We start from the raw sequence: 26255 nt of genomic DNA, 5'->3' as shown, positions 1-26255 counted from the left end.
AACGAAAGAAAGGGGGGGGGGGGGGGGATTTATCAAAACTGGAGCAGGCAAAATCTGGAACAGCTGTGCAAGGCAACCAATTAGCTTCTCTCTTTTATTTTCAAATCTGAACTGAACAAACTGAAGAGAGAAGCTGATTGCCATGGGCTCGAGATTCTGCCTGCCCCAATCTTGATAAACTTTTCCCGCCCCCCACAGTATATTAGTAGACCCTAAAAATCCAGTATAGTGTTACATATCAATTCTGTCCCCATGGGAAAAAGCAAACAGCTGGTAAACTATAACAAGCTTGGCTTATTAGCTTTAATCTTGATAGCTCTTCATGCTGAAATGCATGAAATGCATCAAAAGTAAAAAACGTTTTTTTTTTTTAATCATTGTTAAGCAACAAAAAGATGTGCACAGCAAAATCACATTTCCTCTTCACAAAGCATGAATCTCCTCTATGTTTGATCAAATTAATTGTATGAATATTACATTTTTCTAAGATGTGATTTCGATTCAGACCTCTTGTGCTCAAATAATTAAACATTATTTTACCATTCAAGTAATTGTGACGGCTTGATTAGTATAATCAGTTATTCCTAAAGCTATTCCCATAAGATTCATGTACCACATCTGCTAGGTTTTGTAAAAGTAAAATGTTACCCCAGAATTACAGACGAGGCGATGACACAGACATGCAATTTTAGAAGGAGAGGAAAACCGCTAAAATAATTCATAATTCATAGGAGCATATAATTCCCACTGAACATATTTACAGGAACACATTTTTCTACAGTTGTAGACCTGAGATTTGTGTGTGGCTTAAATGTGCTTTTTTTTTTTCATGGTACTGTGCGCGCCACTACTTTGAAAGGACCTTATATTTATGTTTCTGCTCCTGCTAGTTGTTGATGTAAAGATGGAACTTACAGCATCATTGAAAGTGGTCTGATTTGGTCAGACACTGTTCTGTCCATTTGACTCCTAATACACTCAGTTTTAGTCTATAGCTGTATGCCTCATGAAAAGCCCTGATGTTGGGCTGCTGGCTGGAGCACTCTCCTTGACTGCTCTTGACTAAGAATTTTATATGGAGTCTCTAAAGCTGTCCATGTCGCATCTTTCTTGTATTTTCAGCCACTTTCAGGCTGGAATAAAAACCCTGAGTGATTGAACATGGTAATTGGTAGGGTTGCACAGATATCAAGTACAGTATTCGGTACAAGTACGAATACATGTACCGATACTTTTGAGCTCCAAGACTAGACTAGAGAAAAATGCAAAAATTAGGAGGCAGCTGTCATTTGTAAGGAGCACACGGAGCTCCTGGGATTTGTACATCTCTGTTTTAATGTACGATTTTTTTTTTTTATAAATATTACCCTGCTAGCTTTGTTTACAGCAGCCTGGCACTGCAAGCTACCATTCAGTTTGTGGTCTACAATGACCCCCAAATCCTTCTCCATTTCTGCCTTCCCTAGCGGCATACCCATAATGTGATGCACAGATACCAGTTTTGCGAGTACGAGTACTGGTACTTGCCAAGTACTTACAAGTACGAGTACTGATACATTTTTGTTTATTGTCATGTGACAGTTTTTCTAAAACAATATAGACTAATTATTTCAGGACAGTGGTGGAGCGCCAGAGCCAGGTCTCAGCTGCAACCCTGCACTGGTACTCGAAAAGTATCTGTGCATCCCTAGTAATTAGTGGTGGTGATAGACCACAAAGAGAAGGGATCGAAACTGACTTAAACCTGATGAGAAAAATCTCATTTGCTAAAGTTTTCTTTTATTTTTGGTTGATTTGATCAAATTCTCTTGATGGATTAAACTCGTGGGTGGTAAATCGCTCATTATCAGGCAACCACTTTCAGTCGTATGTTTGATTGCCAGTGGAGCAAAAGCAGTTGGATTTCCTTCAAAGTTTTTACATATATGGCCAGCTTTAGGGTAGCGCCAGGTGGGCTTATTATATGCAACCATAGTTCTGCCCATATTCAAAACTCATTCCAGCTACATGAGAGAGTACTATAAGAAATCTGTACTGAGAAGTCTATATGGTCTACTGTTCTGACATTACCATGCTGACCTTCTTCTGCAAAAGGCCAAGTTAATTTGCTGTCTCTGGTTTTGGTACCTTTTTGAGTTATGAATCTGGTACAAGTCAGTGACAGAAAAAATTAAAGCTATTGGATAAGCTTGATAGTGAGGTAACCAGCACTTTCATGAGAGATCAGCACTGGCAGCCTACATATTTCTGTCACTGCAGGATTCCTTTAATGCCCATCTCCAGCATAAATGTTTTTTATTTTGGATACAACAGGAAGGGGTTAGAGCCTGAGCCAGGCTTTGGTTATGCATTGTGCCCCTATTAGGGAAATTTTTCCCATCACTTCTTGTCAATACAGGAAATTATGGTACATCGCTCCAATGGGGACACAAACAAAACACAACTTTAGTAGAGTATGGAAAGATTAGAATGGTTAACAATGTCTTTATTTCTCTTTGTGCCTTCCATTCCACACCCATTTCTTGTACGAGTGTCACAGGGACAGGGAGCGAGAGAAGGTCTCCCAAAAGGGGTCACAGACAACAATAAACACCTGACAGAAATAATAACTCTTTGCCACTCTATTCAAAATATTAAAAAAGAATAGTCTCGAGTTAGGTTTTAAGTAGTGAAACATTATCTCAGTACTTAAGGTCTAAAGAGAACATATGGATCAGCCATTACAGAGAAAGGTGTTCTCCTTCGACATGTTAGATGTTATAGGAAGTATCCTATAGGAGGCCTTTTTTCAGAACAGGTCTCCATGGTAACCACCTCTGAATACTATGCTTTGGGTAGTAGCTCTGAAGTTATGGCTAGGGTAATGAATTTAGTGACCTAAATAGTAGTTTCTGACTTTCCTAATGTATTCTTCTTCCGGATAAGCGACTCATGAAATATTGAAGCCAGGGGGTGTGCAAAACAGTCTGACAACTAACTTTTTCAGGGGTTCAGCAATGACGGTCTTCTGTTTCTTTTATGACTAACTCAGCCCCTCACATCAGAGTCCTACCTATCTACTTGTATCATCCGTTTCCATGGTGTTGTCGGCCAGCCTATCTGCACTATGGAAAGGCATGACACTGTGCAAAAAGTTTGAGGCACCTTGAGGAAGGAAGCCAGAAGGCACCCTGGTTGAGAAGGGCTGCAGTAGGCAGCTGGAAAAAATCCTCCACCCACTATACTTAGCATGGACTAAAGAATCTGTTAGATTTCCTTCATTCAGCCCATAAGCTGAAGAGAGGAAAATATGCATATATGACCACCTTTAGTTAACCACTTGCTGCCCAGAGCAATTTCTTACTATTTGTACACAAATGATAAAATCTCAATTTTGGCTAGAAAAAAGCTTAAACCCCCAACAATTATATATTTTCTGAAAGCAGAGGCCCTGTAGAATAAAAAAAATGCTAGTTGCAATTTTTTATGTGGCGCGGTATTTGCACAAATGTTTATGAAACCAGTATTTTTAGGATAAAATGCACTAAAATTAAATTTAGTGCACAGAACAGAATATAATACCCAATTTTTTGATAAAATATAAAAGACAGGGTCACGTTGAATAAATAGATACCAAACATGTCAAGCCTTAAAATTGTGTGCACCCGTGAAACCGCAACAATCTACAATAACCCAAATTTAGGCGACGCTTGAAAAGCTTTTACTACTCATCACTGCTCTTTGTAATAACTTTATGAAGAAGGTGAAGGCTGTGGCTAACTGATCAATGTCGGGTGTCTAAATACGCTGAAATATAACAGTTGCAACATTCTAGCACACAACATTGAACTAGAGAAGGGTAATAAGCCCTTCACTCCTGGATGCACAGAGACAAAAGATGACCTGCTTTCCCTGCATCAGCGCAACTAACCACTGTGAAGCTTCCACATTATTTAATTTTACTAAAAGAAGATATAAAAAAACTCTTCTATCTATATTCGTATTCAGAAAATAAAGTATACATCTGAGCTCATGTGCAGCAGATGCATATATACTGTTATGTGGATTGAAACGCAGGAATAATTTTTTTGTTTTTTTTTAGAATGGAAAAGCCTTAGAAATATGGTTACCTTTTTACTGTTGTCTTGATTCACATTAGAAAGATTTCTCTCACTTCCTGTCTACGTAATTACTGTCACTAGAAGAGGAAATTATGGGAATTTCCCCAATGTTGGCACAAACTCAAAATAAAAAAAAAGCCTTCCCCACACTAATAAATTAATATTTTAACTGTCTTGTCCTTTGAATGTAACATGGAAAATTATACAAACTATTGAGGTAATTGAATAGGTGAGGTGAAGGACACAAAATGTGGTGACCCCCTAGCATGTACATGAACGTTTACTGCAGACACAGAGAAAGAGATAACTTCTGTTTAGTTGCTGAGGTTTGCCATGGCCTTCATAAATAACATGTATGTGTCCAATACAATAAAAACAGCCAGATAAGATGTAACCAAACAAATCTCAATGTTCCTAACAGTGCTCCAGGATCTTCTCCAGAATCCCATGCCCTGAATCTTGCATGAAATCATTAAAATAAGTGCGTAATATTGTATACAGTATTTGAATACTTAATCTGTGTTCTGCTGATGTCCCTGGTAGCTCCATGTATTCACTAGGGAATAGCTGTGCTTGTAAATGCTAATGAACAGGACCTCTCATTAAAACACCAAGGAAACCGTTTAATATCTTTGTCAATGTGACACAAAATACACATCTTCCAACTTTATATCAATTACTTTTTCTTCAACAGGCCTAGAATATCTCTATTGCACAAAACCTCACTTCTGCGAGGTAGTAGATATAAAGCAAAAAGAATAAGGAGGTGAAACTCCCCAATGGGTACCCAGACAGCAATACAAATCTGACCGAGGTTTTAACCCTTTCCCACTTTTACCATAACAAAAATAATGTTTGAAGAAACGACTCTGCGAGTTCCCGAAACGTTGGCTACATTTCACTAATGGGACACAATACAAATAAAACTACAATAATCTTTTTAGCTTCTATGGAGTGCTGGTGACACTTCCTCTTCTTCTACTGTCACAATTCATGAATGTTTCTGTATTCTCCATAATATAAAATAAATAAAGAGTCAAACAGTGGAGTGGACCTTGTTCATAATGCCCAAAGCAATGTATGCAGACCCAAAAACTCAGCACTGAGATCTCACCAATAGATATAGGAAATGATCACGTGGTTTAACTCTCCAGCATCTACCAAAATCTGAAACATGTTGGTAAACAAGGGGGCTGTTTAATGAAGACTTGTATTATGAGACATATGCAGAAGCTCTGATGTCCCTCTGACCAGTGGTGTGTCCAGGGTACACATGCCCTGGGTGCCACTTGATGGGAAGGGTATGCCACTCAGTGGATCAGCGAAAGTTCTCTAACCCTTGGAGACAGCTGATTTTTTTCTCTCCCCACCCATCTCCCATGCACATCTCTTCGTCCAGCTCTTAGCAACCAAGGACGCTCTGGCGGTCAATTGGGTGGGATGCCAGGGGCGCAATTTGTTGTAGATGCACCTCTACCTCTGACCTTCTAATCACCCTGCTTGTTCTGGGTCAGTGAAACAGAATGTATTTAAGACAGAGGCAACCAGGCAAGCAGTATTTTCAGAAGAAGGTTATTATTTGTATACTCTTAGCAAAGGATTTTATTTATAAAAGAATCTTAAAGATGAGCGCTGGATGTGCTCAGAAACACTGGTTTAATAGTGATAAGTGTTTACAAATTGTTCCAACTGGGTGCTTTACTGGTTATGGTACGTCAGCAATGTATGATATAACACTGTATGATCAGGATAGCTACAGTACATGTTTTCCATTAAAGCTAAACTCCACCACCCTAATGTGTTTATGGTTTGTTATCTGTGTACATGACATCTACCTGTAGCTCTGAACTACCTGCAATTTTCTGTGTTCTTTCTATTGTCTGTGTTTTATGTATTAATAGAAAATAGAACCTGATTTAAAAAAAAAGCTGAACACCTGGATAGATAAATATTGTCTAAATATAAGAAGCCTGGGTATTCTTACTTAAATTTTGGTCTGCTTTGTGTATATCTTCCAGATCTACAGTTGTGTGAAAAAGTGTTGGCCCCCTTACTGATTTTTCATTGTTTTGCACGTTTGTCACACGTTAATGTTTCAGATCATCAAACAAATGTAAATATTAGTCAAAGATAACACAAGTAAACACAACATGCAGTTTTTAAAGGAAGGTTTTTATTATTAAGGGAAAACAACATCCAAACCCACAAGGTCATGTGTGAAATATTTTTCAATATTACAGCTTGGGCAACCCTTAACCCTTAACAATTATGTCTGGATCCGCCCAGCTGCGTGAGTGACAGCTGGCTCTGCCTATCCAGAGGCAGAGCCAGCTGTACCCTCCCCCGTCCGTTCCGCCAGTCAGCGCTGGAGGATCGGACAGGTGAGGGGGGATTCCAGTCACTCCCCTGTCACGACAGAGAGCCGTGAAAGGATCATACCGGTGTCCGCTCACTTCCCGATCTACTGAGCCAACCTGTGACAGCCTCATTGTCACAGGTCGGCTAGAACTATGAGTATGAGTGAAAAGCACTCGCCTCATAGTTCTCCTTTTAAAAATGTATGCTTATTCTCTTGGCCAAAGTTTTGCACTGTGGCTATACTGCTGTGCTATACTAACAGGGTCATTCACAAAAGGGTGAAGAGATTGGAGAAGGGAGGAGAAGTGAACCATCTAGGATAACATAGCTGATTTGGAAAAATTCTCCAATGCAGCTGTTTTTCCAGTTCAGCTATGTAGACCTAGATTGTTCACTTCTCCTGTCTTCTCCAAACTCTTCGCCCTTTTGTGAATCACCATGTAAGATATAAAAGCTACAAATCAAATGTATTTACAGTGTCTCACAGAAGTGAGTATACCTCTCACATTTTTGTAAATATTTTATTATATCATTTCATGTGACGACACAGAAGAAATGACACTTTGCTACAATGTAAAGTAGTGAGTGTACAGCTTGTATATCAGTGTACATTTGCTGTCCCCTCAAAATAACTCAACACACAGCCATTAATGTCTAAACCTATGGCAACAAAAGTGAGTACACCCCTAAGTGAAAATGTCCAAATTGGGCCCAATTAGCCATTTTCCCTCCCCGGTGTCATGTGACTCGTTGGTACAAGGTATCAGGTGTGAATGGGGAGAAGGTGTGTTAAATTTTGGTGTTATCGCTCTCACTCTCTCATACTGGTCACTGGAAGTTCAACATGGCACATCATGGCAAAGAACTCTCTGCGGATCTGAAAAAAAAGAATTGTCGCTCTACATAAAGATGGCCTAGGCTATAAGAAGATTTCTTCTGTGTCGTCACATGAAATGATATAATAAAAAATGTGACTTCTGTGAGATACTGTATATTAAAATATAAATCTTGACTTACAGGGGCTGACTTATAACAGCTTCGTACAGAGTAATAAATAGACCCCATAATATATAAACCTATGCCTTATCGAAACAAATTGATTTCAGATGATACGAGTTCTGTTTTGAAGGACTTCCTTTCTTTTTGTCATAAAATTGATGACTTTTTCCCTGCTTTTCCAGTAACATCCTGTTTAGCAGAAACAAGGGAAAAGCTAGGTCTGCAGCTGCTATTATCCATATTGTTCAGGCTGAAGGATTTTTACATCCTGTTGAGCTTTTGTACATATTTCTCATATGTTATGGGTGTGTCACACTTCAGTTTTCAGAAGTTTTGTTGGAATTTCTCAGCTAGAATGTCATGGTGCTGTGCTCATATTGTTCAGAGTTAGTGAAATGTCATGGTTTGGGTTGAAAGAACTGGGCAGATCTGCTGAGCTCCCTGGGGTGGGACATTTACACAGCCCCACACACTGCTTCTTGATGTATTCACTGTGACTGTGCAGCTGGATTGAGTCAGCTGTTTTCAGAAAATGCTGGCAATCTGCCTCTGTGGTTTTTTTTTTTCTACTTTTGTCAAAGTGGAATTCAGAGGAATATTATTAGAACAATATGCCTGGTGTCTCAACAGCTCCTTTCTCTGCTGCTGCCATGGAAATGATCATGTGTGCCTTATATCAAGACATCCAATGTTTGTCAATATGTCACAATAAACTATTTTTATGTACATGAACAAAGGTTTAAAGTATTCTGGTAGATTATTGCTAATTGTACAGTTCATACTTTCTTAAAGGGTCATTCCAATTAAAATTGACATTTTTAGCTTCCGGTGAAGCATTGGTGTGCTGAGTAAGCCCATGGCTTCTTATATGCTTTGAAAACTGTAACAGTGAGATCCCTGCTAGACAGTAATTCCTGACTTTCAGAGTTTTCAGTGTCCCCAACTAGTGATGAGGCTGGGCTTGGTGTGAACCTAGCTTGCCTGAGTTCACCCAAGCCCAAACAAAACTCTACCTCCCCCCTCCTGACCCCAGCCTGTAGATCTTGCCATAAAGACTTGCTTGAAGTCCCTGTTGTGTGACAACCATTGCTTGAAGTCCCTGTTGTGTGACAACCATGGCTACCTCCATATAGACAATGGGAAAATAAGTGTAGCCATGAAGGGACAGGAAGTGTGATATTTGCAGGCTTACCAGGAGAAAATACAGGACAAAAAAAACCTAAAAAATGGAAACTAATGCAGGAAAAACACTGGTAAGCTGCAATATATTACATTCTTGTTTTGAATTTAGATACATATTAAATATTTTTAGCAGTTTAAAATATCCCAAAATATGTAATGTATAAAAATGTATAGTATTATACAGTATTTTAGCTTGAACAACAATCAGGCAGTACCCATAATGATATAATGTTGTGATATAACAGGTGGAAAGTACTGGCAAGGCTCCCTGATACAGCATAGAAGAACTCATAACTGCAAGCAGCCTTAAAGGATTTCACACAATGCTATTTTTGTTGGTTTGCAGTGGTGACACATATTCTGAAAAGCTAACTACAGCCTACAGCCTAGTCTGTCTGGCTCTACCACTGTTTTATCATAGGGAAACCATCCAGCCAGTGGGTCATTGGTATGTAAAGTTTATACCATATTATAATAAGGTTCCGGAATGTTTTCTTCAAAAATAACCTCCGAAAGTATTGCTTATATGTTTGACCAAACAGCATAATTCTTTTTTTGTTACAGCTGCCTTGTAAAGGGCTAAAAAAATAAATGGCCTGCATTATTCTAGATAAATCTCAGGGTCACCTAAGTGACAATGTTACATTTCAGAATATAGCCAAGGCCAAATCCCAACACTGCGTGTTTAAATTGAAACTGATAGACCACAATAGATACTTTTTAGCTACAGTGTAAAAGTGTTCATCCAGAGAGAGGTCACAACCACACAAACCAGACAATGAATGTTTGTGTGGTTGTGGCTTTTATGATTCATAATGATCAGGAAGAATACGTTTCTTATAACTGTGTTTGAAACATCTAAAATATTGATTTATTGTATTTAATTCATTAGGTTACGTGTCTTCAAGATTTCTTCAGTGATGATGATGTGTTTATTGCCTGTGGACCAGATAAATACCGATATGCACAGGATGACTTTGTTCTGGATCATAGTGGTAATTATAATTCACATTCAATATTTTTGCATGATGTCTGGATTCCACTGGTATATGTAGCAAATATGTCATGATAACACCATTCTTTCATCATGTTATGAACCTAGCCATGTCAGGGTGACATGTCTGCATTTCTCAGGTTTTTTTTACTATAACTCTATTCCCAATCTTTGTTTTGTAGAATGTCGTGTTTTAAAAACATCATATTCCCGCTCTCCAGGACAGTCTGGTTCAAAAAGTCCATCAGCATCGCGGCGCAGCAAATCTCCAGCAACAAGTAAGAACAATAGACATGATAGGTTAATCTTCTTAGTTAAAATGTGGTCTACACAGGTTTTTGCCAAATACTGTACAAGCGGCACTTGTACTCCAACATGGAACAACTCTTTCTTGCTGTCAGTAATAAAGACTGGTCAGTGAAACTCTGTGTTTGTGTAGGGTGACTGGTCTTGCATCCTCCTCCCTGTAGTTTTCTACATGCATCCTGTAGTGGGTGGAGCCTGCTGGGTCCCTCCCACAGCTCTGCTCACTGCACAGAATATGTGCAGCACAGTGATGATTTAACAACAATTTTAATAATTTAATGGGTGTGCAAAGGCATGCCATGCACATAAAGGGGAATTATATTGGCCCAGAGTTTGTTTATAAATGTATATCCGAAGGATGTATTTTTATGCCATTTTTTCTTTTTTACAGTTAATATTTAAGAATTACTGTAGGATAGTTTGTAGTACCTCTCTTTGAGTTTAAAGTCTATGACCAAGCTAATATGACAGTGCAAGCAATTGAAGTGCAAAGCACTTTAGCTTTACTGAATTACATCCCGATATATTATGTAAAAAGTTCCTCTAGGTCCTACCAGTTTCACTGTGTAAATGGCACTTCATTTTTCAGGTTGACAATGCTGTATGCTGACTGTTAAATTTCAGATAGCATTGTCGCACTTTGCTGAGCACTGCTGCCACTGGACTGCAAGTCTCTTGCTCTACAAAGTTCTCACCATGATATGGCTGATCCCATCCACCAGTTGCATCATGCGTATCCCTCCTTTCCTCCATGCACAGCTGTATTTAGGGAGTGACAAGGGCTTTCAGTTACCCACCTGGCTTTGCCTATAGCAGGGGGAAGGCTGGAAAAGTTGATGGGAGATGTAGTCCTCAGATCATTATCACATGAGCAGAAGCGTTGCTGTACATCTCTGCCCACAGCACTACTCAGGAAGACCAGAAAGAATCATAGCTGTCACGTGCCCGCTATTAAAAATGTATTGAAAAACTATTTTTTTCGTCTGTTTTGTTTTTGGTTTTTTTTTGCATTTTGATAACTAAAACTACATTTTATGTTGACTGATGTAGCTAGGGCTTTTTTGATCTTCACCAACCATCATCTTTCCATGCTATATAGGCATAATAGGCGTTTCATGTGTCAGTAGGGTATACAAGCGGATGATTTATTACCCTCGAGATATGGCAACTTTTATGTCAGTTTATCTAAAAATATTCAGCTTTATGTATTAAAGGGTCTGTGAATACCTGTCTGTGTTGGCAAAATCAACCAATCAAAATAATTATGGCATTGTGAAAGGAATACTGTTGGCTGCTTTGGGCAACATCGACAGTTATTTCATTTATCCACTATTTATTTGGTTTCAGAAGACTTCTGCATCTATGTCTCAATAAAAAAAGCCCAACAAAATCACTGCAGCTATGGAGAGAATACAGCTTGGTATACTAAAGTTGTTAATTTGAAATAGATATGTAGATATATAATACTGATTTAATGTATTCTCGCTGTTTTTACCCTTGTTGTAAAATGAATGCAGTAAGGAGGACTGGCTACTACTCCAGTGCCTATTCCACAGCAAGGTCCCCAGGTGAGCCATTCAGATTGGGGCTTTCTCTCTTGGCTTCATCAGCCCGTCTGCCAATTTACATCTCTGTCTAGCTTCATAAACCTGCTGTTCTGCACATCTGAGCTTTATCATTCTAGCACGCTTTTCTTCATTTATTGGATGGGGGTTTTATCAGCTATTCAGCTGCACCATTTACTGGCTGCTTTACATGGCACATTCAGGAACACTGTGAGGCTGAGTTATGAGAACGAGAGTAAAGGTAAATTATCCCTGCAATTCATAAAGAGCGTCACCGACAATTTAATTGTGCATCTGCACGACAAATGTCTGTACTTGTTTCAGATTCATCTACCTGTGGGAAAATGGGCACCATCTGCCATGGCTGCCGAACCTGTCACACAGCAGTGAAGCTGCCAAGAAGTTTTAATGTGTGGGTGGATGGACACTAATGGGGAAGCTAAGGAAGTAGTTGCCCAACAGGTCTTCTCCCCTGATCAATAACTGCGGGCAGTGTGTGGATTCCATAGCCAGCAGACAGCCTGCTATCGGATATGGATTCTGATCACTGCCTGCTGTCAGTTACGAGTGGAATGGACCTGATGGGGTACTAGTCCCTCAACTTCCCCATCAGGTTCCATTCACTGCTGTTCAGCCACATAATTGGTTGCTAAGTCTTAGCAACCAGTGACTCATCCCCAACAGCCGACAGTTGAATGTAGACAAAGAGGTGACAGATGCTGGCTGATATCATTACCCAAATATGGCCGCGTTTTCCAAGATGCTGGCAACTCGGTGTCATAGCAACCGATAAACCACGAGTGGGAAGCTGTCACATTGATGACAGCTTCCCCACACATACATGCCCCACTCTGACCACCGAGATCTCTCTGTAAACTAGGTCAGAGTCGGTCCTAATTACCACCAATTACCCTATCTGCAAACTGGCGGTAATTTTTTTAAATATGTCACAACCATCACAACAGGGTTTTAAAGTAGCAGTAGTAAGAACTACCTGAATCTGTTGCACATGACGGAACTGCAACTGAAACTGAGACACAGGTGGTTTTAAAGGGACGATACTATTAAAGTGTTGTGCATGCTTTAATGAATCCCCCCTATATGTTATCTTAGCACAGCAAACACATACAAGTTAGGTTTTTTGCTTTACCTCTTTGTAAGCTATTAGTCTTTGTTTTTTTGTTTGTGTTGGAAATTTAACAATCTAATGTCATTTTTACTGATATCTATGATATCTTTACCTCTTTGCAAGCTATCAGTCTGTGTTTTTTTTTTGTTTGTGTTGAAAATTGAACACTCTAATGTCATTTTTACTGATATCTATGAGGACTGAATGGCCTGTTAGTTTAATAGTTTAATAATACAGATGGGGCATTGTCCATGACATCTAAACTCCTTTTTATGGTACCAGAGCACTTAGTCTGTAGCTTGTCTCCACTACCACAGATGTCACACATTCATTTATTCAGAGCTGAGCATTTAGGACCTTACAATCCAGGCCTTACCTTTTATAATCCTCTTTCTGATAATCTTTAAAGCACATTCTAGTTGAAGTTATTTGTAATTCTATACAAATCAGAGCTTTAATTGGATCAAATAGTCTACTGAAAATGCCCTTTACATTTTATTGTTATATCATGCGGTGGACATCATACATGTGAGCACAAATGTTTACATGCCTACAGTATACAATACGGTCCATACACAGGGCTGTGGATACAGATTTTTTGATTTTTTTTTTCCAGATCTGAAAGCAGCTCAAGTTTACTGATCTCTGCGCAGTTGTGTGCATGGACCCATAGAAAACAATAAACCTGTGTTGAGATCCATAAAAACAAAAAAACGCTCTACTGTTAAAAATCTAGTGGGATTTTTTTTCAACTGTGCGCATGAACCCATAAAAACATATTGCAGTCACAAAGGGGTTGAGGAATAACGTTTTATTCTCACTTCCAAAGGATCACATACAAGAACAGCCACACCCCTGTACATTGACTACATTTTATTTCATATCAAAACTGTCTACGCACACACACATCTATTCATAAAACAATGTTTAAAAAAAATATCTAACAATATGTGTCAAACATGCAACACTAAGCCCTGGTTCACACCTAGGCGTACTGCATATGAGCGTCTGTCACGCAGTAGACGAATCGTGAGGGCTACTTGGCTGTATCCCAATGGAAACGCGCAACAAAAACGGCCCAAAGTAGTACATGTACCTTTTCAGGCGTGGCCCGTTTTGTAGTGCGTAGGGGTGCAAATCATCTTGTACGGGATGCTTTGGTAGTAGTTTATCTACTATATTTATAGTTTCTTTCCTTGTAGTCAGCACGCTGCAGTGGTGCAGTTCCTGTGAGTGTTTTATTCTTTTATGGATGATAAAAACAGTATTATTTCTCCTTACTCTCTCACTAGTTTGAGTTGTTTGCTTTTCCCAATTTACACATCAGTCTTCTCGCTCAGCTCATTCACACTAGTTGATCACAGTCCAGGCATATCTACCACATCTTCAGGGTCATCTTGTGTCCCTCTAGAGTACATAAATAATGCATTACTAGATACACACCTCAAGAAATACATGAGAAATGCACTTCTTTTTCAACCAATCTTATTTATTTGTACAAAATCATCACAATTATGATATATATTCTTTTGTGCTTGATTTTGCAAAGCACATTAATCAGGGAGCAGTGAAATTGAGCAGTAAACAAATTGCATGCATATGCCCCAGGACTGGTCATTGTTGGGTAAACATCTGGCAATCATAGTAATGATATTAACCCAATTTTATTCTAGTTTTTACTGTATGTTCTTTGATGTCTGTGCAATGAAAGGATCATTCCTTTTGTTACTGAAACATTCCTTGAAATGTCTCGTGTGTAATGCTCTTAGAGCTCTGTAACCAATGTAGGTGACTTATGGCTTTTATCACCAGTCAGTTCCATGTAACATCTTGCCCAATTGCTTAAAGTATAATAGAAAGCCCCTTCCCATTTTTTGCTGTCAGCAATGGCACCACATGGAAGAGAAATGTCACAAGGCCTGAGAAAGAAAATAATTTATTTACACAAGAAAGGTGAAGGCTACAAGAAGATCAGCAAAGCTTTACTTACCAGTCAGAATAATGTAGCAAAAGTGATAAAAAATGTAACAAAGATGGAACTGCAACCATCTCACAGGCCGTCCATGGAAGTTAACACCTCGACAGAAGCATCTTCTGATGAGAAGTGTTGAAGAAAATCACAATGCAAGTTCACTGCAGTTAGCTAAAGAATTAGAAAGCCAAACTGGAGTTAATGTTTCCCGTGACACATTATTAAAGCCCATGCACAAAAAAGCCTGCCTACAATTTGCCAGGGTCCATGCTGAAAAAGAAGACTACTGGGACTCTGTACTCTGGAGTGATGAGACCTAGATCAGTGTTTTTGAAACAGGTGGCTTCAAAACTGTATGGCGTCGCAAAGGTGAGGAGTACAAAGAAAAATGCGTGGTGTCTACAGTGAAACATTGTGGTTGCATGAGTGCTGCTGGTGTCAGTGAGCCGCATTTCATTGATGGTATCGTGAATTCACAGATGTACTGCTCTATATTGAAAGACAAGATCCATAGTGCTGCAAGATCCCCTAGTGCTGCAAGATCTATATTGAAAGACAAGATACCATCACTCCGTGTCCTTGGTCATCGTGCACTTTCCCAACATGACAATGATCCAAAACACACATCTAAGGCCACTGTTGTATTTCTTTATTATTATTACAGGTATTTTATATAGCGCCGACAATTTACGCAGCGCTTTACATAGTTGCACATTCACATCAGTCCCTGCCCTCAAGGAGCTTACAATCTAAGGTCCCCCTCTCACATACAGGGCCAATTTAGACAGGAGCCAATTAACCTTCCAGCATGTCTTTGGAGTGTGGGAGGAAACCGGAGTACCCGGAGGAAACCCACGCAAGTACAGGCAGAACATGCAAACTTCTTTGCAGATAGTGACCTTGCCGGGATTCAAACCAGGGACCCCTAGTGTTGCAAGGCAGAAGCGCTAACCACTACGCCACTCTGCTGCCCATTTCTGAAGAAAAACAGGGTGAAAGTGATTCAGTGGCCAAGTATGTCTCCTGATCTGAACCCAATCGAACACCAATGGGGAATTCTGAAGAGACAAGTTGAGCATCACTCTTCATCCATCATCCAGGCTCTAAAAGAGGTCGTTCTTGAAGATTGGAAAAAGATGTTGCAATATGTCGCCAACTTGTTCATTCCATGCCAAGAAGACTTGGTGTTGTTCTTACAAATCACATAAAATACTAAATGTAGTTGTTTTTGTTGTGGGGTGCATTAATTTTTGCTTCACCTAATTTGAGTAAAACTGAAGATTCTGTAATCTAAGTTATATTGTTAACCTTACTTTCATGTAGTGACCTAAACAAATGTTCTATAAAACTCAGTTTTGTAAAAATTTGGGAAATTGTTATTGCGTCCACTGAGATACTGATTAAAATCTTACTGTTCAAAGGGGTGTGCTCATTTATGCTGAGCACTATGTATGTGTTTCTAATGTAGTTAAGTACATTAAATTTACGGGATTTAATAAGAGCACTGATGATATGCAAAGTGCTTCAAATAGAGTTCACTTTCATTAGATCGAAATGACAATGAGAAATGGCTAAAGTGGTTAAAATGAACAGAGGAACAGAACAGGATGATATCAAAATTTGTTTAGTCTCCTAACATAAATACTGATGCAGGAATGGGACTAAGCATCATCCTTGGCACATAAAGCTCATCGGCTCACAGTCACATCGCGCATGGCAAATGTAGTTAAGTCTGAAAGGAACAGCGGTATACGTATATGTTGTCAACATTTTTTCCCAGTACACCATTAGGAGCCTGGCTTAAAGTGTATACAAAGGGCATTACGGGCATTGTGGGCAGTGAAGTTCACAACTATATATTGTATCTGGTCAAACACTTCTGGCAAATGCAAACCTTCCTGCCTGGTACATATAATTGATGTCATCCTAGATTTCAAACTTTGTTGTAATTTTTTTTGTAATTGAAACTGGAGAGTGTAGTTTATAATGGTATATCAGACTTTCTTTAATATCTATAACTTTTGTGTTATAGTAAACGGAACACCAAGCAGCCAGTTATCCACTCCAAAATCCACAAAATCCTCCTGTTCATCTCCAACCAGTCCAGGAAGTTTCCGTGGCCTGAAGGTAAGAATGAAGTCATACAGCACAGACACCCACTATGGAGGTCCTGGGCACTGCCAGCTAAAAAAAAAGTTAACAAATATAAACAAATGTTTACATGTCAATACCACTATTACGGCGGTGGCGGCAGCAAAAGAGTTCATGTAGAACTATGGCCAGGCTTTGGACATTAAAATATTATTAACAGTAAATATTTGAATGCAGTAAAAAAAGTTTTAAGAATAAGCCCTAACAGAACTCAGTTACAGCCACTAAGCAGCATTTCTTCCCGAAAGTTCCCAATAGTAGCGGTACAGTCCTTCGAGTTGGGTTGCAGCACTCTTCTCTCCTCCCTCTTGTTTATGTAAGATATTAGAAAGTTGGTAGGCTGCCAAGTCACTGTTGGGAAGGGGAGGTGAGCTATGGAGAGAAAGTAGAAATAAAACTGAGAAGGACACACTGCAAAATTTGTGAATTATTTACTCCAGAGTGACTGCAACTACAGGAGTCAGTTGGTGCTTTTTGGGATTTTTTTTAAAGCTTGTTAAGAATATGTAAATATATGAATGCCCATAGCCTGACCACAGTTCTAATTTAGGTGCTGTGGGTCCATGAAATGAAAGGGCCAAAACCTTACTGTTTTTCGCTTTTTCTGCCAGCTCTGTACCCACATTGCATTTTGTACGGAATAAAACTGCATTTGCTTTCCTTATCATTTATATCTTTCCTTGTCATTTCTTTACTGTCTTTTGCTGTTTAAACCTTTAGAATACTGTATACCTATTGTAATTACCACTGAGGCACAATGCTACCCTTTTTAAAATGGTGGGTTTTGATAGCATGTTCTTAAGAGTTTTCCCTCCCTGTTTTTTCTTTTTTTTGAATTTGTATTGATAACATGCTTAAACAAGGGATATTTATGGTGTCAGCATTGCTATAAATCATATGTTTTTGCTTGTCAGAACAGTTTTGCTTGCTTTGTAAATGTTTTCAGTCCAAATGTATGCTAGTCAACTTTTTTTTCTATAAAACAAAAGGTCACCTGTGTGCACTGTAGTGGAGTGGAGGTCTTTACCATGGCCACCGTCATTATCTGCTTTGTAAGATGCGTGGTTGTCGTTTTTTTGTAGCGTTCAAAATCCTTCTGGCTGTTTTTCATACAATGTCAGGACAAGTTTACATAACTGTAGAATGGGAAGTCTTCCAGAAAAAATAGCACTGTTTTCAGAGAACAGACATATTTATTACTGAAAGATAATGAATTAGAACAGCAAATATGGCACAACCAAGATTAAAAAGATATCTTAAAGCTAAACTCCAGGCAAATGGCTAAATACAGACATTTAATATATTTATGGGAGTTTTTTAACTGCTGAAGGATTTGTATTTTTGTCCAACACGGGTGCTGTATGGCAGGGCAAAAGACCTGATTTTTCTCTGTTGCAGTTCAGTAACACTTATAGGTCTTGTCCCTCCCCCACTGTACAATGACAATGGACGCAACACACTGATGAGCTCATCTCCCTGTTACTCTGCTCTCTCTTTCTATCGGACTGGCTTATTGTGCTGCTTCTCCCTCTCCCGATCTGAACTAGGCTGTAAAGGGATTGCAAAAGGCTGACACCAAGTCAAAATCAGGTACTTACACTGCCTGCATTAAAAAAGACATGTAAAGATGTATTAATGATTAAAGAGATTCATTAATTTGTGTTTTTTAAAACGGCATGGAGTCCAGCTTCAAAGCTTATCTTTGAATAAAAAGTGGGGCTGCAAGCGTTAACTGCTCATTTTTGTCTAGGGAGATTCTTTAAAGCAGTTTTACTTACTTACCCAATTCCACTGGCTTCAAGACTGGCGCCTGCAGCTTCCCTCCCCCCAATATCAGCTGTTGGAGGCCCGCTGACATCATCACCTCTAATGCAGGTCCATAGTCTTGGATTAGACATGAGGACACCAAAGGGAATTCCACAGCTAGGGTGGAGTGGAGACATGAGAGCACTGGCCGCCGGGAAGCAGGGATCAGATAATTAAACCTGCTTTTAAAAACAAGTAGCCCACACACTGGTCTCGATCGGGCGACTATCACTGTCAATTTTCCGCCCTGTTCCCTGGCGCCGTAAGGCAAGTGCCCATGTTGCCTTGCGCTAGCGCCGGCCCTGTCCCTACTTTAAAATATAAAGGCATTCTATAGTCAATGACAGCATTTCTCTGTAATTAAGAACACCTCAACAAGATTTAAGGCATGGGGAGAGCATTTATGGCAGTGTTACTGTACATGTCTTGTGTCACCAAAGGTGAACTTATGAACAGGAGGTGAATGAAGACATTAGAGTCATTAGTAGCTGTTAACAAATAGCTTGCCTGTGACAAATCAATACTGTCATCCCAGTAATGACTGATGAAGTCAATTGATGCAGACATTTCCAGTCTACTCCATTATTAAAAAATTGCCTTTAGTGTTAGTTCTAAGAAGGAGTACTGGAGACCATTGCACAGAAGTGCATGCTATATGTGTCAATGACAACCCTATGCTGTGCCCCAGGGCCTGCTGCAAGAACCCCTAATGACCAGGCCCTAATACCGGATGTGGAAAAGTCTCTGCAATAAGAGGACACATAGCATGTTCTATGAGCATGGAAACACAAAGAAACAAATGCCCTCATATACTTAGTTTTTGTAAATCTAAAGTTGATTGTACAAAACTAGCAGAGCAATATTAAAACAGTAAAAACACCCATACTATACTGGGGGAAAAAAAGTCAACAAATATAATAAAAACATTTTACAAATGAATGACAGTAGTAGCAGGTCATTTAAATACAACTTTAATCATTGTTTCATTAAAAAGTTAACAGCATTTAAAGTAACCACAGTGCAACACTTTTAGGAGACATTGAATATAAAAATATATCACATTTTGCTGTATTGTAATGTTTGAAAGCTAAGTGGTATTTACAGTCTTGAACCCTTCATTTCTTCCCACACATATAATTCAGAGTGAATTTTTGACAGCTTGATTCTGAAAAGTAACAAATAAGCCACTTTCCAAGTGTACAGAGGTCACACACAGATGATGGTCCTCCTACGTCTGCTCTCATCTGCAGCTACGTTCACTAGGACTGTTTGTAACTGGAAACTTAGAATTTTCAGTTAGTTATAATGCAGTAGCATGATGTTACAACTATGGCATTAGATCCCAGGTTCACAGTTACCTTGTACTGACGAGCAATACATTCAGTCTAATGTTTTCTCTACATTCTGTGAAGAGAATTAATAAAATAAATTCAAGTAGTTTTATAAATAGCAGACCAGTAAGTTTCTGATATTCTCAGCTACATTCCGATCAGTACCAGACATGAGGAGTTGACAAATTACCCTCTGCAGGTTCAGTTTCCCCATTAAGATATTGTGCACATCAGAGGGTGAAACATTAAAAGGGTAACTGGAACTATAGGAGATTGCAGTACTGCCTGACTTACAGCACTGTAACTTCCTCTTTGTTGGCCTACCACTAAACAGGCTATCCCCCCGTCATTTTATTATGGATGCTGCTGCCAGACTCATTCACATTACCAACCGTTCATTGTCTGCCGCCCCCTCTGCCGGGAAGCCTATCCCACCTCAACATAACTATCCTTTTAATTCTTCCACTAACTCAGTCTAAACAAATACTACCTTTTGCATCACTTGCCCCTCCTCCTAAATTGTAAGCTCTCACAAGCAGGGCCCTCCTAACCCTATTTTACTGAAATTGTATTGGAACTGTGCTGTCTCCCTCATTTTGTAAAGTGCTGTACAAACTGTTGGCGCTATATAAATCCTGTATAGTAATAATACTAATAATAATAAAAATATTCACTTGCAATGTGCATTTAAACTTGCTAGTAAATTTTACATTTCCAGGAAGAGTCAATTTCCTGGAACAGCCAAAGGTTCCCCTCCGTTTGCCATATCATAGCCTTCTCTTCTGGGAGTGTCTAAGAGAGTCTGTGCTGACCCGCCTCCTACTTCACCTCCCTACATAGCATTTTACGCAGATCTCAGGGTAGGAGCAAAGGGGAATATTCACAATGTCAGATGAGTGACATCACATCGAAGATGATGGCACAGTCATCCACTATATCCACCAGATATTGGTTGCTGGGTGTATCTGGCAGGTTCTGATGGTGCCCATAGATTGTTGAGATAGCTATCTGTAGAGGGTCCATAGTTGCCACTTTTTGAGTTAAATGTATCTATACCAAAAACTTTTTTTTAGATTTGGATAGAATGGGGAAGGTTAGAACCCCTATCAGATTTTACTGCTATCCAAGACTCTGTAAGAGAGATTTACCTTTTACTTTACCTTTACTTTCTGTTCTGGGGACAACCGTTACCAGACAAGAAGTGAGTGAAAATCTGCCGCAGGGAAACAGATGACAATAAAAGCTGACAGATGTTCTAGCATTTGCCTACTTAACCCTAAAAATAATTTTTGCTTCTGTCTGTATTGTTGTTAGAAATATTTCCCCTCACTTGTTTACCAGACAGGAAGCAAAGGGATCTCTCTTGGAGCCTCCGACAGCAGAAAAACCTGACAGGAGTTCTTATGTATTTAAACCAAAGAAAGTTTTGGGTAAAGACACACTTTAAAAGGTTAGATAATGATTCACTCCAGCACTTTGTCTTGTGAAAGAATTTCTTCCCTTCTATGGTGAAGATGCAGGCACTATTGCAGGACTTTAGAGGAAAGCAGTCTACTGCAGAGAACTTTGGAAAAGCCAAGTCAGGGGAAAAAGGGGGCCTAAAATTTTTCGTCCATGAAAATTGATTTTTGAAGGGACTGTCAACCAAATAGGTTGTCCCTGGAACCAAATCCCTCTGTCCCTCTTTCCTTCTAAATAACAGGGGAATTATTGTATTAATAATATATACAATGTCATAACCATTTTAACCATGGTACAACTTTTTATGTTCTAAATTGAACCAATGATCTTTCTTCTGTGGACTCGATAAGATATGTACAACAGGCTAAGAAAGGGAAGTTATGCTTTGCAATTGCCACAATGGCAGTAAAACTTATTTGTTATTGGGTCCCATTCCTATTGTAATGTGATATCTTTCTGTAGTCACTTCCACTGTAACCTACGCAACATTTTTTATTGATCCTCAAAAAAAATGTATTTTGGGAAAAACTTCTTTATGTTGTATTATTCCACTTTAATGGTTTAAAAACATATTACATACCAGGAACCTCTATTATAATGTTTACACCATTAATGCATTTTACTGTATTAAATTGTGTTCCCTTATAAATAAATATGTGACTAACCATCTAGTCATATTTCATGTAAGCCTTGTGGCCAGTCTTGTCCACCTAATCATGGCGCTGCCCCTGACAAAGTTCAGATGTCATGATGATTTACCAGAATAGAAATCTAGGTGGTTATACAAAATCATAGAAAAGCTTCGAAATACTGATATATTTATGTAATAAATACTGTTTTGTTCTATTAGTTTATTTGCTCTACGTTTCCTAATCGCCAGGATTATCCACATGATTACAGCTGTTTGCCATTCATGTACTCTCCATCTTCTTGTTTGTTCTTCTGCTTGCTGGAATCTGCAGGCAGTATGGACTCTTTGCAATTCAGAGTATGCCCAGATTTTCAAATTGTGGAAACGTAAACATAAAGTAGTGTAATAATATAAATGAGGAACATTATAATAACAAGAGTTCTGTTCTGTTTAGATGTCCCCTCACTCTGGATCCATCTCTAATGTCAATGGTCTTCCTGATGTGAACAGTCCTGAAGGTAGGTTGGGTGGGGAAGCAAAGTGAGAAGAACATTCTGGCCCACCAATAATGTTGTAAACTCCTTATGGCCAAGTTTAATCCCGTAGAGTAGAATTGTAATAGTAGCATTTTTGTTGTTATCTCTGGTTTACCCTGTTTTATTACAGCTAAGAGGAAAGGATCAAACTCAGTAAAGGTAGCCATACATCATACATACTTGACAGTTGTCAAGGGTGCCATAAAGTCCCTAACTCAGAAACATCTATTTTTTGTTTTTTCTTCTGACATTTACAATATGTCTGACACTTCAATATGTCTAAACAACAGATGTGTCACTTGTTTTCCACACACTGTGCAATTGTTGACTGAACCTGTTCAAATCACAGGTCTAGAACTTTTTTTGTATAGATGATTATCCTATTATTAATGGATATTATCAGAAGATTATAGTACTACAAAAGGCTGCTTTCTTAATGGCATGCTACTTGTATACCTAAACATACACATCAGACTGGGTTACAGTTACTAGTTGCAGGTAGATATTGATCATTACACTGAGTTCTATCTGATTCTCAGATGCTTTGACAGATTCACAGACTAACTTTTTCTACTTCTAGAAGGTGAAAACCCACTTAGTAACTTCGATTTTTACAGTCACCTGAAACTTTTTTTTTTATATCAATGTGTTATTTTAGGTGCATTGTTGTGAACATTACATTACGTTCACTATATAGCTCTGCTGACACAAGCTGGAAGAAATGTAGTCTATCGCTGCAAGCTTTCAGCTTACATAGAAAACCTAAACGGTCCTGTGTTATTTAGCACTAGAGAGGAACCATTACTAGGAGCAGTATGTTGTAAAACATCTCTATGTGTGGGTACTACATTGCAAACCCCATTTCCGAATTTCAGTGTGCTAGCAGAGTGAGTTAGGAAACCTTTCAGCCAGATCACCGTTTGTGCAAGCCTTTGGAACTTCCTTATATTCCTGAAGAGAAGCAGCCAGATTCTGGAGCAAGTTCACGTTGCATGTAATTTCTCTTCTTTTGAAGTAATAACATGCATTATAGTAGTGGCTGAAACGTTCAATTTTAAAGATTTAGATACAAATTGGTGACCTTATATGGCATACAAGGAATATAAATAAATTATCTTCTCTTGGTGTTTTTAGAACATTTACATGTGGACATGTCAGTAACATGTCTTCCTTTTTCTTAGGACTGAATGGAAATACTACTGCTGATTCTTCCATAATCCTGGAAAAATATAAAATAGGCAAAGTGATTGGAGATGGCAACTTTGCAGTTGTAAAGGAATGTGTTGAAAGGTGGGAACGTTTCATTGTAATAGTTTTTGTTCTCTTTCCTCTTTTTGAAGGTAGTATTTTTTAAAGTGACAAAATTGCCAATTAAAGCTTAAGATACCTACTTGGTCAGTACTTGTCTGAGAACAATTCCCATAAAGCCGCATTTGTCCTTACCTCAGTGGATTAGAGGAAATTCATGCTGAGGGTTTGTTCCTATTTCGTATCAAAATGTAGGGTAATGCAGAAACCAAGGCATTCAAATGGAACATCTTCTTATGGATACACGCTGCATTGCGGCACTTTCTGACATGGTCTATTTTAGAATGTATTGACCTGTGCGTCCTAGTCAAGTCAGTTGACCATAATTCTTCAGTATGTGGGACATTTGAATTGCATGGCAATATGCATTAGCATAATAAACATTCTTGCTTGCGTTATAGTGTGAACAGACCCAACGGTGAATTGGGTGTACTTTCTACATTTTGTATGGAATGTATTAATAATATACTTGTCGTGTAGATCTGCTCTATACTTTTTGCAGCTGAGTTCATTGTGGAAGTAACATTAAAGTGACATTAAACCCTCAGATTTTTTAACATAAACCAATACTGTAATGTGTGCCTTACTGTAATCCATGTTTGTTTCCCTTCTCTTTCCTGCTTTTCCTTTTAAATCCTCATGTCTTCTCATGCTGGGGGAGAACTTCCCTTTGCAGCTGAGTGCCTCTTCCTGTAGTGCTGGCTCAGGTTGCAAACCTACACACAGACACCATGTATCCATTTCAGAGACAAGGCAGTCTGCTGCAAAACAGAAGTTCTGCCCAGCATGAGAACAGATACAGATTTAAAAGAAAGAGAAGCAGGGAGAAGGGAAACAACCATGGATTACAGTAAGACACACATTACAGTATTGGTTTATGTTAAAAAATCTGAGGGTTTAATGTCACTTTAACTTCTGTTTATAATCAGCATAGATTATTTAGGACATCGCTGGCCAAGTTGCCTTCTTGTCACCACAATAATAATTTGATATTGTTAAATGACTGTAAACAATAGAAAAATATCCAACTTCACATACAAGTTTTTAATTGGTTTTAAAGTTATGCCTATTTATAGAAAAGTGATTGTCAAAACCAACTGTTTTATAAAGAAAATGTGAGTTGGTAAGATTGAGCTTTTAACACAGAATAATTTAGAAGTGATAATTAATGGAAGTTCTTTTACAGGTTTAAAAAGTAAACATAAAAAATAGTGCATTTTCGTTTTTTTAAGCATTCTTGCTTTACAGCTGTTATTATTCTGTATTTTCTGCATCTGTATATGTAACACATAGCATTATTGAACTGATCTATTTTACAGGTCAACTGGAAAAGAGTTTGCATTAAAAATCATTGACAAGGCAAAGTGCTGTGGAAAGGTAATTTATTGTAACCTTAGTCTTCTACTGATTAATATTTTGTTTTATTGGCCATACCATTCTAGCAAGAGCCTTATTTAGTTTTATTGGCCATACCATTCTAGCAAGAGCCTTATTTAGTTTTATTGGCCATACCACGCTAGTGCAGGCCACATTATTATTATTATTACATAGTATTTATATAGCGCCAACAGTTTGCCCAGCACTTTACAATGTAAGGAAGACATTACAATTAGAATACAAGACAAGATGGTAAGGAGGGCCCTGCCCCTGAGGGCTTATAATCTAAAAGAGGAGGGGGAAATGATACATGAGGAGGTAGCTGTGAGGGGATGAATTATTTGAGAATGTGATGGTTCAGTGGTTAGGTTGAGGTGGGATAGGCTTCCCTGAAGAGATGAGTCTTTAGGAAACTCCTAAAGACAGTCAAGGTGGGAGATAGACGGACAGGTTGGGGTAAAGACTTCCAGAGGATGGGAGAGACTCTAGAGAAGTCCTGGAGGCGAGTATGGGAGGAGTTGACTAGGGAGCTGGAAAGCAGGAGGTCTAGGGAAGAGCGGAGTGGACCGTTAGGGTGCTATTTTGAGACAAGGTCTGAGATATATCCGGGGGCAGAGTTGTGGATGGCTTTATAAGTGACTGTTAATATTTTGAATTTTATCCTCTGGGCGAGTGGAAGCCAGTGTAGTTATTGACAGAGGGGGGTTGCAGACACTGAGCGGCTGGTCAAGTGAATGAGTCTAGCAGCTGCATTCCTGATAGACTGAAGGGGGGATATCCTGTGTAGTGGAAGGCCAATGATGAGGGAGTTGCAATAGTCAAGACGAGATATAACAAGGGAGTGGATTAGTAGTTTTGCGGTTTCCTTGGTGAGGAAGGGGCGTATTTTGGAGATGTTACGAAGATGAAGGCGGCAGGACTTGGATAGTGACTGGATGTGGGGAAGAAAGGCGATGTCCGAGTCAAGGATGACACCTAGGACCTTGGCATGAGGGGAGGTCTGGATAGTTGTGTTATCAATCTCAACTGAAATGTTGGGGGAAGGTGCA

The 26255-nt window shown here is 38.9% G+C and overlaps 1 protein-coding gene across 4 annotated transcripts in view; it reads left to right on the top strand.

Annotated features, from left to right (window-relative positions):
* DCLK2 (doublecortin like kinase 2) overlaps nucleotides 1-26255 on the top strand; it is a 98893-nt gene that overhangs the window by 44335 nt on the left and 28303 nt on the right. Inside the window, exons 3-10 of one of the 4 annotated variants that reach the window (XM_018561302.1) lie at nucleotides 9532-9634; nucleotides 9816-9911; nucleotides 11457-11507; nucleotides 16638-16732; nucleotides 19514-19516; nucleotides 22440-22503; nucleotides 23703-23811; nucleotides 25149-25206. In XM_018561302.1, the coding sequence (XP_018416804.1) occupies nucleotides 9532-9634; nucleotides 9816-9911; nucleotides 11457-11507; nucleotides 16638-16732; nucleotides 19514-19516; nucleotides 22440-22503; nucleotides 23703-23811; nucleotides 25149-25206 (579 nt within the window). The remainder of the gene's footprint in view (nucleotides 1-9531; nucleotides 9635-9815; nucleotides 9912-11456; nucleotides 11508-16637; nucleotides 16733-19513; nucleotides 19517-22439; nucleotides 22504-23702; nucleotides 23812-25148; nucleotides 25207-26255) is intronic. The other 3 variants (XM_018561305.1, XM_018561301.1, XM_018561303.1) reach the window with 3 other exon arrangements.

The sequence above is a fragment of the Nanorana parkeri genome, unplaced genomic scaffold, assembly GCF_000935625.1.
Source record: "Nanorana parkeri isolate BGI_ZX_2015 unplaced genomic scaffold, ASM93562v1 scaffold514, whole genome shotgun sequence".
Taxonomy (NCBI): Eukaryota; Metazoa; Chordata; class Amphibia; order Anura; family Dicroglossidae; genus Nanorana; species Nanorana parkeri.
The sequence above is the reverse complement of the archived record's forward strand: the minus strand, read 5'-3'. Positions and strand labels throughout refer to the sequence as shown.